The sequence below is a fragment of the Chaetodon trifascialis genome, chromosome 9 (genome assembly GCF_039877785.1).
Source record: "Chaetodon trifascialis isolate fChaTrf1 chromosome 9, fChaTrf1.hap1, whole genome shotgun sequence".
NCBI classification, from domain to species: Eukaryota; Metazoa; Chordata; class Actinopteri; order Chaetodontiformes; family Chaetodontidae; genus Chaetodon; species Chaetodon trifascialis.
In genome coordinates, this window is record NC_092064.1 from 18,955,289 (window position 1) to 18,970,025 (window position 14,737).

Sequence of the window (14,737 nt, forward strand, 5' to 3'; positions counted from 1 at the left end):
TCCCCAAAACTGATGGAAACACAACAATATAGTGACTGACATCATCTATTGATAAGTATACAGACTGTACGTATGGTAAATATTTGACATTATGAATAACCACCTATAGTATTATATAGGTCTAAATCCAAGAATACTGTAAGAGTGTGTTTTACTGAAGGTGATGTCTCCTTTTCAGAAATGTACTGATGTTGCTAAAATAATCAGACTGTTGTAAGATGCATAACTGTTGTGAGAGTGCATGCATGTGTGCGTGAATGTATGTGTGTGTACAAACATCACTCTCCCATTGTGTTGGGGACAGTGGCGTGAGAGCGACCACAGGGTCAGCTGCGCATCACATCAAAGATTTGGCTGTCTGTAAAAGACCTCACTGTCAACACACACACGCACGCACGCACGCACGCACGCACGCACGCACGCACGCACACACACACATCTGAGGCTCTTGTGCAGCTCTCCATGCTCCTCACACTGAACAATCAGGTATGACAGGTGCGGTCTTTGTAGGTCCCAGCGGGAAGAAAAAGACAAAAGACCCTCAGGAAGAGGCCGTCCACTCATCCTCACTGAGGACACAGATCTGTGCCTCACATCCACACAGGTTCAGCGGGTATGCACACAGTGTTCGACTGTCAGCATGTGGGTGTATTTGACACGATTTGCAAAGAAAAGAGGAGGATAATAACTGTGTGTGTAGGCTTAAAAACAAAGATTTGCCATTTAAGTTTTCTAGTTAACATTTATGCTGAAGTGGGATAAAGAATGTTCTTTTCTGTCCATTTTTCTATCTAACTTGCCAAAAATCATGACATGTATCATCTATCAAGTGTTGAAACCTTTTCTTTTTTTTTTTTTGTCATCCTCCAGTAGCATAAAGCTGGTATTTCACCCACAGCCTGATTTCTCTGGAGCTTGATGACCCTCCAGAATGATGATTAAACTGATGTAATATCTGAGTTTGGCAGAAATGCACAAAGCACATTAACTGATCTAATTTTATTTTTGGGTAAATAACCAAAGCTATGGACAAATGGAAGGACCTAAGACCCTCAGTCTCTCTTTTCTGTCATGATTTTTCAAATTCCTCCTAAAAGTCCCCAGAAAAATGTGCAAATGAAACAAAAGAAAAAATCACAATAATAATAAGGGTCCACTTTATGACAACATGAAGATGAAAATAAGATTCAAATATACTACGTTTTATGTTTAGTATGTTATTTTTATTATCTATTTACTTTTAAGACTTATTTTTAAGACTTGCAAATGCGCATTTTGGCTCTGTGTTTTCTCTGAGTATGTTATGATTTTTAAATCATTTTCTTTTGTTGTTTCTGCTCTGTGTCCTACTGTTTGAAAACTTCAATAAAATAAATAAATAAATGTGAACGTCATAAGTCACAGCGTTGTGCTCTGGCGCCCTCTAGTGGTGCGAGTATGTAATTGCAGGTTATTTTACTTCATCTAGATTTAGAGAAGAAACGTTGATTTAAATGAAAAGAAAAATCATCTGTGGTTTAACATAATGCCAATTAGTCTTTTTCATAATTCAGCGGTGTGTATTTCAGGACAGTCGCATGATGGCGCTGTAATGACTCTGCGTACCTTTTGCGTACCGTGTTTTCCGGGAGACTCTTCCGGGTTGTCGTTGACCAGGTCAGAGTTCACAGGGCATGCAGAGGTCGTGTTGTGCTTCTTCTGTTTTTTCTTCCTTGCTCGTGTTTTAGCTAGCCGGGACTCGTGATGTGATGGCTTTCTTGAGTTTGTACATGAGAAGACGGTTGTCGCCGGCCGTGTCCCACCTCGCCCGGGTAGTGAAGCTGGTCCAGCCTCCGTGCGCTGGAGCCCCGCTGCGGAGGCTGAACGGCTCGTCGCGGCTGCGGGTCGGTGAGAAGGGACCGTGGGTGAAGAACCGGGGGCCTGAGCAGCAGCAGTACCAGCTCACAGACCTCGACAAGGCGGACGCTTTGGTGGGTTCTGCCCGGCAGGAAAATACCGCATAATTAGATCATGGAAACCGTTCCGACATGAGATGAAAACACTGCAGACATTATACATCCACAACAGATACTTTTTCAAAACAAACCATATTGATTAAATTAGAGGTTGATGCCCATAACAGCTGTCTTCTCTAATTTTTTAGATGCTGAGAAAGTCCCACGAGACAGGTAAGCTTGCTGGAAATGTGAAATTTTGTGTTTTCTTAGACCTTCAATGTCACACTGTATGTGTGTTCACCTGCACCAGCCCCACCAGCCCCTCGTGGGGTGAAACTTCAGGGTGTGCTGCGTTTAAGGACACGTTTAGTGATGACAGAACAGGTGTTTTACCTGTGACACACATGAAATTGATCGCAAAGGTTCCACAGTTCTGCATTACATCAAACAAAACATTTCACATACGTAAAACATAACAATTATTTTCATTATTGATTAATCTGTCGCTCATTTTCACTATTAATTGATTAATAATCTGTAAAATCTCAATCTTATCCGTGGTCCAAAGTGACGCCCTGAAAAACGACTGGAACGATTAATCGATCATCAAAATAGGTGGCGAATAGTTTTCTCTCAATCACCTCTTTGATTCTGATTGCATCGCAACTGTAACATTTTGCTACTTCTTATTTGCAATTTGCTTGGAAGTATTGATTTTGGACAGAATCTTACAATCACAATGCAACTTGCACTGAAGGATAATTAATGATAACATTGATTTATCGCCCCGGGGGCCAAAACGTGAGTGTCCATCCAGCAGTTCAGTGACCATCAGGGAGTGAGAGATGAGATTATTCTGTGTTATTTAGAGGAGAGTGTTGAGCAGGCAGCACAGGGGGGAGAGAGAACGAGCACTAAAGTAATTATAGTGAACCGGAAACTGGAAAGTCGCGCTGTTTTTGGTTGGTGTCCCTCACTTTCCGGCAACTTTTCCTGCAAGTTTTGTTGAACTTAAAAGGTGGGACAACTTGCACCAGAATCTTATTCCCTCTAACTTGTCAGCTGCATTTTGATTAAAGATCATTGAAGTCCCTGTGTAACTCCACCCGACTACGACCTGAGCAGAGATCCAATCAGCCAGAGTGAGCTTAAATGAATGCTGTTCAATCAATCACATGTGCTTTACATTAGAGATCTACAGCTGAAGAGTAGAAGAGAAGAAGAAGAGAAACATTAGAGATGAAAGACGTCAGTTATCTCTGCTTTAATCAGCCTATTTTGCACGGGAGGTTTTGCTGTAAATACTGCAGCACTGACCTCGAGGTATTAGATTTAGAAGAAGTTTCACTGCATTCGAAGCTATTTGGACGTGTGAACACTGCAGCTGTGTCCCGCTTCCTCTTTTACATCTACATATTAAATACACACAGTTCATACTATCGTAATTGTCACACTAAACTGTTGTTTAGCGATGCAGGATGTTTACTGATGGATGCCAAACTGCAGCCTTGGAGCTCTTCTGCCAATTAAACTTTACAAAGAAGATTTGGCTCAAAGTTTCATACTATTTTTTTGCCCAGCTGGAGGATAATCTTGGACAAAAAATGCTAACAATTTGAGAAAAATCTGCCCCTGCACGCCTGCAAAAAAGAAATCTATCACACCTTTCTGTTGTTGCCGTCAGCTGGGATTAGTTGCGATGTTTTGCCGCTGTGAGGAGCTTCCCTGCGTCCTCTGCAGAGCATCAATGTGTCCATCAGTTGTTTTTGATTGTGCATAACGTGCAGAACACACTATTAGCTCAAGTGTGATATGTAGTAGTATGGAATTGGGACACACACTTGTCTGTGCAGTATGTGTGAGTGTTAAAATAGTCAGTATGTTGTCATATGCACGTAAACGTTGTGATGGATCCTGCACAGATTTCTGGTCGAGCTCTAACACGTCAGCGGTTTATTTCTGACTTTGCTTGTTTTGTTTTTGCAGGATTCCTCTCGTGGTTCAGGAATGGTCTGCTGGCAACAGGCATCGGGGTCATCGCGTTTGTCCAGAGCGAAGTCGGACGAGAAGCAGGATATGGTACCGGCTCCGGCTCTCTTTTGTGTACACTGGTAGCCTGAGCTAATAACAAACAGTGGGTTGCCATTCAAGACGTGTAATGAAGGGTTGGTGGAGTCCTAAATTCTTTAAAACTAGTGGATTTAAAAAACTCAATGAAAATCAACGAATGTCCGTGAAATAGCCAGAATTCTGTTTAAGCATTTTAATGCATCCGTACACCTCAGCTGCTTTTGTCCTGAAATCAATCTCTTTCTCAGAGAACCTTGCAATGGATTTTATCTTTTGATCGAAATGAATAATTTCACAAGGATTTCTGCGATTGACTAAAATCATAGAGTGAATAAGGAGGCGAGATCTTTGATGTCTAGTTGTAACCAATGTCACGGCTGCCTGAAATGCCAGTTTTTAGTTTTTACATTCTTTATTAAGCAAAACCTCCAGTAAATCATTGACCAGTCATTGAGTCTGATGCACATTAATGTGTGCGGTGCTAAATGAAGTCATGAAGGCGACATTATTTATGTCAGATGAAAAGCACGTTGTTCTATTTCTTAGACACATCTGAGGATCGATCAAGGCCGCACCAGGCGAGCTTTAACCTCTTGCTTTTGCTCAGATACTTCAGAGAATATGCAGACCCGGCCTGCCTCCACCCCAGGTTTAACTGCAGTGAGGATCTGTATAATGACACCGTGTCAATCTGTTCTCCCTCAGCCTTCTTTGTCCTGGGCGGTGTGTGTGTGTCGTTTGGCGGCGCCTCGTACATTGGCAGCATCTTTGCCTTCCGGAGGATGATGCTGCTGTCTGTGCCGGCAATGCTGCTCCAAAGCGCGGCGGTGGGCACCGTCGCCCTCTTCTGGCTCTGTGCGGTATCTCTCTACATTGGCCGCCTGGAGGTGGAGATCATCCACGAGGAGGAGGAGGGAGAGGACGAGGAAGAGTGCCGGGAGTGCCGCGAGAGGCGCGAGCACCGGGGTTACCGCGGCTCCCATGACAGTGAGGACAGTGACGGCAAGGGGTCCAACAAGTAGACGTGTGGAAAAGGGTGTGTGTGTTGCTTTGATTCAGGGTTTCCCTTTAGGTGTGTGTGTGTGTGTGTGTGAGAGTGTGAGTGTGAGTGTGTGTGTGTGTGTGTGTGTGAGAGAGAGAGATGTAAAGATTATTGTTAAGGTCAAGACTTTTAGACCTTTTGAGAAAAAACTGGTGAGAAAACGCTGAAATTCCTGGTAGTTTGACTACATTCACTTCTGGTGAATAAATTAGCTTTTTTTTTAATATATATATAAGATTTCTTTTAATCACACAAAAGCTGCTTCACTCCTCAATCTGTCTGAAAATTGTATTGATTTTTTTTTTATTATTTTTTTTAATCCTCACTGTCACAGGCAGAACATCACGTTCGCTGCACGTCCAGCTTCTCAGCCGACGGTTTCTGCTCGGACGCTGCCTGTTTTATCGTCTCGTTCGACATTAACTGATTGAATACTTGAAGTTTTCGTGAAACTCTTGAAAAAAACAAGCTGGTTATGATGTGGGATCTAGAAAGAGACAACATACTATGTGCAGGTTTCATTGCAAATCACTGAGGGCTTGGAATCTTTTTTTTTTTTTTTTACAGAGGTTGAAGTTACCCGGTCGAGTTAGTTTTGGTTTTGTAAGGGCAGTAGCACTTATGATAGCAACTCTGGACTTTTGGAAACTTTTTTTTCACAGCTTTGTCTGTGGTTACATATTTTGCTCTGTATTGTTGATATTCATGTACAGTTTTACTTTTCGAGTGGATTTTACACCATCTGGTGATCAGCACAGTTGCTGTCTTAATGGATGTACAGAGTAGTTGATGGTTTGGAAAAGTCGATAATATCGAGTTTGTGTGTGGAAATCAGGTTCACTATTGTTTGCTTTTGTTTACGGTTTGCACAACTTTCAATGCACCCTCCTGTACATACTGAAATAAAGCGAGAAGACATCTGTCCAGACGTCAGTGTGCTTTTGTTGCTTTCACATTTTAAATAGACCAGTGGGGGGCGCCCTGGTTGCTCACCTGGTGTGTGGGTCGAGTCCTGATCCCAGCACCCGGGTTCGATTCAAGCCAGGGCCCCTTGCTGCACGTCATCCTGTCTCTCCTCTGCCTTTCCCTCTGTGTTCATCGCTGCTGCTATCAATAAAGCAGAAATACCAAAAATATTAAAAATACAATCCCATTTCCAAGAAAAGTTTGGATTCTGTGTCAAACAAGTAGAAACAGAATGATTCTCAAATGGCTGAAACCCCGTATTTAATTGAAAATAGCACAAAGACAATATATTAAATGTTGAAAGCGACATTTGTTTTTTGAAAATCAGATGCCAGAAACACGTTTAGAAGAAGTTGGGATGGGGTCATGGGGTTTACCACTCTGTTGCATCACCTCTTCTAACAACGCTTTTAAACTGTGCTGATAACAAGCCGGATGGCCCCTCTCCTCTTAGGAACACAGTGTCCATGACTTCAAAAGAAAGAGAAAAATCTCAAATGTTGACTCGTCAGACCACAGGACAGTTTCCCACTGCGCTTCAGTCAGTTGGTGCACGGCGGAGCTTACGTTTGTGGCTGCGGTGATGAACTGTGCTCCCAGACGATGGGTTTTGGAAGTGATCCTGAGCCCATGCAGTGACGTCCACGACAGAATCCAGTCTGTTTTCACTGCCGTGCCGTCTGAGGGCCTGAAGATCACAGCCAAGGACGCTTTTCGGCCTTGTCCGTTGCGTACAGAGATTTCTTCAGCTTCTCTGAATCCTTTAATGACATTATGTCCTGCAGACAATGAAATCCACACATTCTTTACAATTTCACAGCCCCTCCCCATCTTTACCCTGAAAGACTCGGCCTCTGGGAGGCTCTTTTTATATCCAGTCATGTTACTCACCTGTTGCCAGTTAACCTGTGAGCCGTTCCACCAGCTGTTTCCTTTTAGCATTTCACAATTCTTCCAGTCTTTTGTTGCCACTGTCCCAACTTCTCTGAAATGTGTTGCTGGCATCAAATTCAAAATGAGGATAATATTTTCCAAAAAACAAAACAAAACAAAATTTAATTTCTCAGTTTTAACATTTGATATGTTTGTCTTTGTGATACTTTGAATTAAATATGGGGTTTTAATGTATTAACATGGCTGTAGACCAGTGGTCATGACCCCTCCAGGAGGTCACCAGATAAATCAGAGCATCTCTTAGCATATAATAAAGCTGTTTGTAGTGCACTGTGTGTAATGCACAGAAAGGTGGGGGTCAGTATGGCCCCCCTAATCTGATCATGGTCCTGCCAACACACACCCTTCCGCAGGGGTGGGAATGAGTGGAATTAGCCTATAAAATACCTACATCATGTACCTACCAAGTGATGGAACAGATTAATTCCCAGACAAAGTACAGAGGACATGACCTCAGTGTCCTCAGCATTAGCTGGGGCCCTGGTGGGGACATAAAGGAGATTTGTAATACAAAGAACACACACACACACACACACACACACACACACACACACACACACACACACACACACACACACACACACACACACACACACACACACACACCCCATAATTAAATGCCTACATACACTCTCATCAAAACTCTCTTCCCTATAGAGCTTGAATATAAAAAAAAAATCAAAAACCTTCAATTCCAGCCAATTATCAGCACAAATAAAGGCCTGCACTGTGCAAACAGGGCGCACTTTAATGTGAAAGCGCTGTCAGAGTCGGTAGTAACTCTCGCTACAGCAGGAGTCAAAAGATGTACAAACTGTCCACACACACGCTGTACATGCATAATTTTTATAATGAGCTGCTCATCTGCGAGCATGTGTGAATATATGAACTGAACAGGGCAGCATGCGGTTGTCTGTGCGTGTGTGTGTTTGTGTGTGTGTGGGAGTGTTGGTGATGGGGGGGCTTTGTCTGTGATAACTATCACTGACTGGGCTAGGGCGAAGGTCTGTGATATCTCCCGGCCATCGACACACAGTGTTGCTGTTGAGACTCACCTCAGTGTCACCCTCTCTTCCTCTCCTCCTCTCTCCTTCGCTCTCCTCCCACCTCTCCTTCGCTGATTCCCAGGGCGTTTCAGTGCAGTCGTGTTTCACATGCAGGGTGTGTCTAGATGGCTGCTGCAGTGTGACCAGCACCCCACCTCCTCCCCTCGAGCCCCTCTCCTCCTTCGCTCAGATCCTCTTCTACCCTTTCGCCCTCGAGCCTCTGTCTTTCTGGACTCCTCCTCACGTTCACTTCTCCTCCCCTCCCCTCCTCTCCCCCCGTCTCCTCTCCTCTTCTCTCCTCCACGGCTGCATCTGACTGCACAGGTCTGTTTGGCATGCAGGAGGCTCCTGAGGCCTGGCGCGTCTAAAGGGCAGGGCGCCCAGAGGCAGGAGACGCGCCCTCACTGACAAACACCTTCCACCCCAGACCCCCAAGCAGCTCGCAGAAACCACAACACCAGCCACAGCTCCAAGTCCAGGTCTAACCTCACACATCTCCAAAGCTGAGCCGCACATCCACGCTCAGCCCTGAAAGTAGGAGCCACAACCTCTGCTTATTTTGAGAGCAGATTGCTCATCTGCTCTCAGGTGTTAAATGCCATACGTATGGATCAAAGGATCTGCCTTGGGAACTGCATTAACTATGGATTGGCCTTCTCCTGAGAGGAGGACGAGGAGATTGTTGGGAAACAATGACAATAGTGGAGGTAGTGGAGGAGGGATGGAGGACAGAGGGAGTTGTGGAGGTGCAGTAAGCCCGTGTCAGGTGGAAGCTGTCTGGGTGTCTCCCTCCATCCCTCACTCTATTATTCCTACCCATATTTTCACTCTTTCAGATGCATTTACATGTGCTAAGGTATTTCCCCCGGGAGCGCGACTCCAATTCAGGGGGTAAGATAAGCCATCAAAGTCAGTGACAGAGAGGGCATATGGGTGACTCAATGACAGGCTGAGCGGAAGACAGTCAGGAGAGCTGCCATGACTAGTGCACATACACACACGCACATGCATATTGACACGCATCCATTCATCCGTACAAGCTGCACCTTTACTTTGCTTTATAAAGACCATACAGAAAAGAAGATATAAAGAGGAAACCTGAGGTTATTGTGCAGCTCTGTTCAGAGCACATCAGCACGCACGCACACACTTATACAGTACATACGGTTTTGCACGTACAATGGCATTTTCTCCCCAACAACTGCTCTTGTTTAGTATGCGCTTCCTTTGGTCTTGAGGAGGAATGATCCTCACTCTAATGAACTAGGGCCTGCCACTTGAATGTAAAACAGGATTTAACCCGTCTTCAATGTCAGAGCCCCTCCCTGGGGCTGCTTCAGACAACACACACACACTCACAAATTCACAGAGATGCACGCACAGACACACACGCAAAGCACCAACCTACACACACACACATATGTACACACACAGTGATGCATGGCCGCATATAGCCTCTCATAAGCAAGACACTCTCCGTGTGCTCTCTGTGCTATTGTGTTCATTTCAGATGAATTTATGGTAAAGTGTGAATCCAACACACTCGAGCGATGTCTTGCTTCATGCCAGAGTTGTTCTCACCTGCTCCACCATTTCCTTTTTTTTATTAAGGATCAATATTCTTGTGTTTTATTGTGTGTTTTATCGTGTTATGTCCACTCCGGGGATATGCAAGATCGCCCACCTGCTTTGTTGATCACACGCAGCTACTTGCCGTGACACAGACATCTTGTATATTTATCCTGCCGCTGATTCCTCCCTTGTGTTTGCTATTCTTGGCTGTGCGTTGCTCGAATTTATGTTAGCCTCACACACACGGTACGGTGACAGGCTGCACATAAATGTCTGCTTTATGTCTGAAATATTGATGTTTTGTGAAAGAGATGCATGTTAGCAACTGATTAAAACTTAAAAAAATCTAACACGTCATGTAGAACAAATGTAATTACCTTAAAATATGTGCCCCGAGTGATGTGTTTGAATCCCAGATGAAACCTTAATTAACTATGTAAAACATAAATTTGATAATGCCACTCCGTATATCTTAATTGTTGAATTTATGTGCTGCGCAGAAGCAAGAAAGAAACAACAAAGCATTGACTTGTGCTCCTCTACTGGAATATTTTATTGTTATTTTCATCTGTTTCACTGTTTTTCTTTTTACATTTGTTCATTTTATTTGATGAGGTGTGGGTGGAGTATTCACAAAGATGGGAGGATAACGTTAGCTTCACAGTGATGGGCAAAGGGTTAGCTATTTAATTCAACCAAAAAACATAAAAAAAACAAAAAACAAACACACACTTGTAAAAGCAAGCGCACGCACAGTCATACGCACACATTATACCAGTAAACACACCAGAATATGTGTACTCACACATATTTGTACGTGACCGCTACAGTATGGGTGAGTAGTGCACGTCAGATCTGAACAATTAGAATTTATACTTAGTTTTTTATCTGTCAGACATCAGAACGTCAGAGATTTCCACATAAACGGAGGCCTCAGGTCAGACTGACGACCATAATCTCAATGTGGAAGCAAAACAAGAGCAACACACGCACAGTGCCTGAAGACAGATTGTGTAAATTTAGGTGAGTTTTGATCACACGACAGATCGGTTTGAATGACTTCAGTCCAAAGTGCTGGAGAATGATCTGATGTTTTTGTCTCATTGGTTATTATTGTAAAAATGTGTCAGTCGTCACATTTTTTTAATAATGCGTTTGACCGCACTGACCCCAGCGTTTCGTCAAAAAGAGGCCAAACGTTAAATATCACATTTAGGGGAGAAGAATCTCAATTGTTTGAGTATCTTTCAGACAATCGCAAAATTGTTTGTGACTCCAGTTCAAATGGAAGGTAAAATATTCTGAGCACTAATTAAAAAATCCTGTTGTTTCGTGTTTGTCCGTTTTTTTCAGTCCTGAGAGGAACTCCAATCAGTCAGTGTGAAATAGGAATTTAAAGTGTTTTATATTTGCACTCTCTAATGGAAAACTTTATTTCCAGTTGTCTGAACTGGACTGAAACCAATTTCAGAATAATTCCAGTTCTTTTTTTTATTGACCTCTGATGGTCGTTTTTTAACGACCTCGTCTGGTCTGTTTATTTCTCTGCGTTTATCCCCTCTACCGCACTGTGGTCAGGCTATGACACTGTCTGTTTTAACAGGATCACACAGTGACTTTTAAGTGATGAAGTGCTTTGAGTTCACACCAGAACAAATTTCACTAAGCGCTCAGGAAAACACAGAGGTGTCAATGATAATAAACACTTCTGTCCAGCACCACTTCCTCTCCTAAAAACATTTTCAGAAACATCTTTTAGATTAAAAAAAAAAGGTATTTGGATGATACTGTGCATCCAGTCATTCTGTCTGTCGAGACACATTTTCCACACCATCCTTCCATCAGTTTTATCTGGTGAAAAATATCAAAAATCAATAAAAACTTTTAGAAATAAAAAGAAAATTATATGGCTTTCATACACAAACACAACTGCAGCATCATACATAATATACTATAATTAATACTCAGTTAAACAAATGACTTTCTATGATCAGACAACAGAAAAAGCGTCCTGTCTGCATTGCATTTTCTTCCCTTATACATAATGGAATGTCTGGGACTACATTATTCATATTTTTGTCCCAACAGTGTGCTTTAACGACTACTTGGATTTTTTTTCCATTATTATTATTTTGAATCTCAATACAAAAACACCAGCGGGCTGTCTCCATCTCTTTTAAGGGAAACCCAATAATCAAAGTCTCACCTGGATCTCAGTGGAAGAGATGATTTTTATAATACTGCAATAATAAAAATTTTATATTCCAAAGTCACTTTCATTCCTACAGACATCTCTGTTCATCTCTTTCTACTGGCTTTAGGGTTAATTGGGTTAATTGGAGTGACAGTGAGGAGGATGTGAGCTGAGGGTCTTTATGGTTTTTGTCTCTATATACAATATGGCTTCTCTGAGTGGAAGAGACACAGAAATCAACACAGTCGTCTAGAGAAAGACACAGAGCGGAGTTCATTATTGTAGAGACGGAAAGTCTTGAGGGACAACCAGTCAAAAGTTTCCATGTCCCGGTTTCTCAGTGAGTCATTGTCACTTGTCCACAATCGGCAGACACAGTAATTCCCTATGGCAGCGACTTGTCACATATTTTAGATCGCAGTTATTCAACTCATTGTCCAATTAGTAACGTCCTCAGAGGCTTAATGTCCTGCCACTTCTGTCTCTCCTGCCCTTTTCAATGTCTCTCTTTCTGGTCTGTCACTCTGCTCCATCCTTCATTTTTATCTTCTCCTTTCACCTCCTCCCCTCCGAGTCTCAGTCCTCCTCAGAGCCTGCAGCCCCCCTCAGTCCATTCATACAGAAGGGCAGGCCGGAGGAGAAAGGGCTGTCAGACGGGGAGAAACCACTGAAGGGTGGCAAGCCGGCCAACCGCTGTAGGTGGGGGAAGAAGGCTGGCGGGGGTCCCTTGTGGTGGTCCGAGCGTAGCTGCAGGCCATCGCTGTGTCCCGCGCTGTGGTGGTGGGAGGGGGGCAGCTCAGGTGGAGCGTAGCGGATAGTGCTGGGAGCGTAGAGGCTCTGCGGGCCTTGCGGGCCGAGGGCGAGGGGGTGGAAGAGGACCCGCCCCGCTGCGCCGCCTGCAGCCAGTCTCTGGAGCAGCTCAAAGTCAGGACCGCTCCCTGCACCACCACTGCTCCGACTGACCACCCCTGACACGGCCCTCTCATCTCGGGGCAGCGGGGAGGACACGGACATGGCGGGGGACAGAGCCGGGGACGGGGGAGTGAACAACCCCTTTGGGGGAGCCTCACTGCTGGAGGAAGAGTCGGGGATCGGGGTGGTGGGGCTGTCGCCGTTGAGGCTGCTGGAGGGGGTGTGTGCGTGTGAGGGTTGGGGCTGGGTGGAGGTCTGTGTGTGTGAGCCCCAGCGCCCCCCGGCGGTCAGGGCTTCGTGCTCAGTCTTGATGCTGGGGCTGCCAGGCAGGGGAGACGGGGTCACTACGCTCTTCAGCTGCTGGATCACAGCCCGGCCGTTGTGCACCCTGCCCCCCCTCTCCCCTCTAGTCGGGGTGTCTCCCCCTCTGCTCTGTTTGCCTCCTCCCCCACCGTCTTCCTGTTTCAGTCTGTCACTGTCTACCCCCTGGTCCCACTCTGTCTCTTCCTCCTCCCCCTCGCTTTCGCTCGCCAGGTCAGAGGAGGCTGACACGCTCTCCTCCGCGTGACGGAGCTCCTCCAGCCTGCGACGGGTTTCAGGTGGAGCGCCTTCGGGTTCGGACCTCAGCAGGCGCTTCCTCCTGTCCTCTGATTGGATGGCAGTGGCGGTGAATTTGTCTCTGCCTTTATTGTCGGGGTCGCTCTTCCCCACTGAGCTCTTCACTGGCTGCGAGCCTGAGAAAGAAGGAGGTTTTTATGATCAGAGGAGGTACAGGCAGGTGCTTCTGTGTGTCAGTGGGCATCAGGGGACAGCGGTAATGCGTGCGGCTTCTTACCTCGGGCCTGCGGGGAGCCGTCGGTGGGGGACGAGCTAACTCGAAGTCGCTCTGCTCTTACGTTCTCTGGCAGCTGCAGCAGATCCAGAGGAGTGTCGGGCAACTCCGTTCGACTGGATTGATGGAGTGATGTGAAAATGGAGAAAGGGAGGGAGAAAAGGTGGACGTAAACACAAATGATCATCTACCACTTAAAACCACTTAAAGCTTTAAAAAAAAAAAAAACACTCGCGCCGTGCTGATTTGAGTGAATACTTAGAGATGGAAACAACATATAATCAGTCTAATAACAACCTCCAATAGCCAAACTGCCTCACACTATTCTAACCTCCACCTAACACACACCCAGTTCTCCAAACAACAGCCCTTGTCGCGCATACACGAGCAGTGACACGCCAACAGACAGATAGGCAGACCCCGCCCTTCAAGACACACACACATGCACACACGCACATGCACACACTGCGCCCCACTCAGCAGCCCACCTATACACAGTTAAGCTCAGACAAGGAGGAGGCTGCTGGAGAAGTTAATGAGCTCTTGTAATTACAGCACTAATTAACTAAAACACCATTCAGCCCCAAAATTCTGACATCCATTTGTTGTAATTATATAGCTTCAGTCCAATTAGCATTGAAATTCAGCCTACTACTCTTGTTTTTGTCTGACTGCTCGGTGTGCACGGATTTTTTTGTTATGTGCTGTGTGTGTGCAGTGAGCCTATTTGCATCAGTGTCTGGGTGAATACGTGTGTGTGTGTGTGTGTGTGTGTGTGTGTGTGTGTGTACAAGAGGAAATACGGGAAAAGCATATTTTGTCGAGGAAGTGCAGTTGTGCCTGTGTGGTAAATAAATAAATCCTTAAACTAAAGCAACGCTCCATTTAAAGGGTCAGTTAAACAGAAACCAGTTTTTCTTAATACATTTCAAAGTCTTCTTATAAGATCACGTCAGTTCAGAGTCATGATGTTAAACAGTGACTGACTGATGCTGCATTGCTGTTTAAAGTCAGCATCACAGCAGCTGGAAAGACTCAGTTTAATAAATAAGTTTAAAATCTCTGCAGAAAAACAAATAAATAAATGCAAATTTGGCAAAAAAAAAGGAAAGTTATTCAGAAAAAAGTCAAACAATTGCACTGTCCATCATAAAATTATGTGGTGCGTGGAAAGCTTGTAAAGCCCGCGGTTATGTTTGACAATTAAATAAC

At 44.6% G+C, this 14,737-nt stretch overlaps 2 protein-coding genes across 5 annotated transcripts in view; one reads left to right on the top strand and one right to left on the bottom strand.

The window, feature by feature from the left end:
- The first annotated feature begins 1,647 nt into the window (after positions 1–1,647).
- Positions 1,648–5,976, top strand: tmem160 (transmembrane protein 160). Of its 2 annotated transcripts, XM_070970550.1 has the most exons (5): positions 1,648–1,970; positions 2,144–2,168; positions 3,924–4,016; positions 4,713–5,043; positions 5,384–5,974. In XM_070970550.1, exons 1-4 carry the CDS (start codon positions 1,749–1,751, stop codon positions 5,027–5,029), a joined length of 657 nt encoding a protein of 218 aa, XP_070826651.1. In that variant the 5' UTR covers positions 1,648–1,748; the 3' UTR covers positions 5,030–5,043; positions 5,384–5,974. The 2 variants fall into 2 exon arrangements, with proteins under 2 accessions (XP_070826651.1, XP_070826650.1); XM_070970549.1 differs by having other exon boundaries at positions 4,713–5,976.
- Positions 5,977–10,947: 4,971 nt separating this feature from the next.
- The window catches only part of npas1 (neuronal PAS domain protein 1), a 59,359-nt gene continuing 55,569 nt past the window's right edge, over positions 10,948–14,737 (bottom strand). For all 3 annotated transcript variants that reach the window (XM_070970973.1, XM_070970974.1, XM_070970972.1), the window contains exons 11-12: positions 13,529–13,641; positions 10,948–13,427 (exon numbers count right to left, since the gene is read on the bottom strand). In XM_070970973.1, coding sequence (XP_070827074.1) covers positions 12,358–13,427; positions 13,529–13,641 — 1,183 coding nt within the window. In that variant the 3' untranslated portion in view covers positions 10,948–12,357. The remainder of the gene's footprint in view (positions 13,428–13,528; positions 13,642–14,737) is intronic.

Coding starts and splice junctions, on each gene's coding strand:
- tmem160 (XM_070970549.1), top strand. CDS start 1,749: ATGGCTTTCTTGAGTTTGTACATGAGAAGACGGTTGTCGCCGGCCGTG. Junction 2,169..3,923: donor GAGAAAGTCCCACGAGACAG/GTAAGCTTGCTG, acceptor TTGTTTTTGCAG/GATTCCTCTCGTGGTTCAGG. Junction 4,017..4,712: donor CGGACGAGAAGCAGGATATG/GTACCGGCTCCG, acceptor GTTCTCCCTCAG/CCTTCTTTGTCCTGGGCGGT.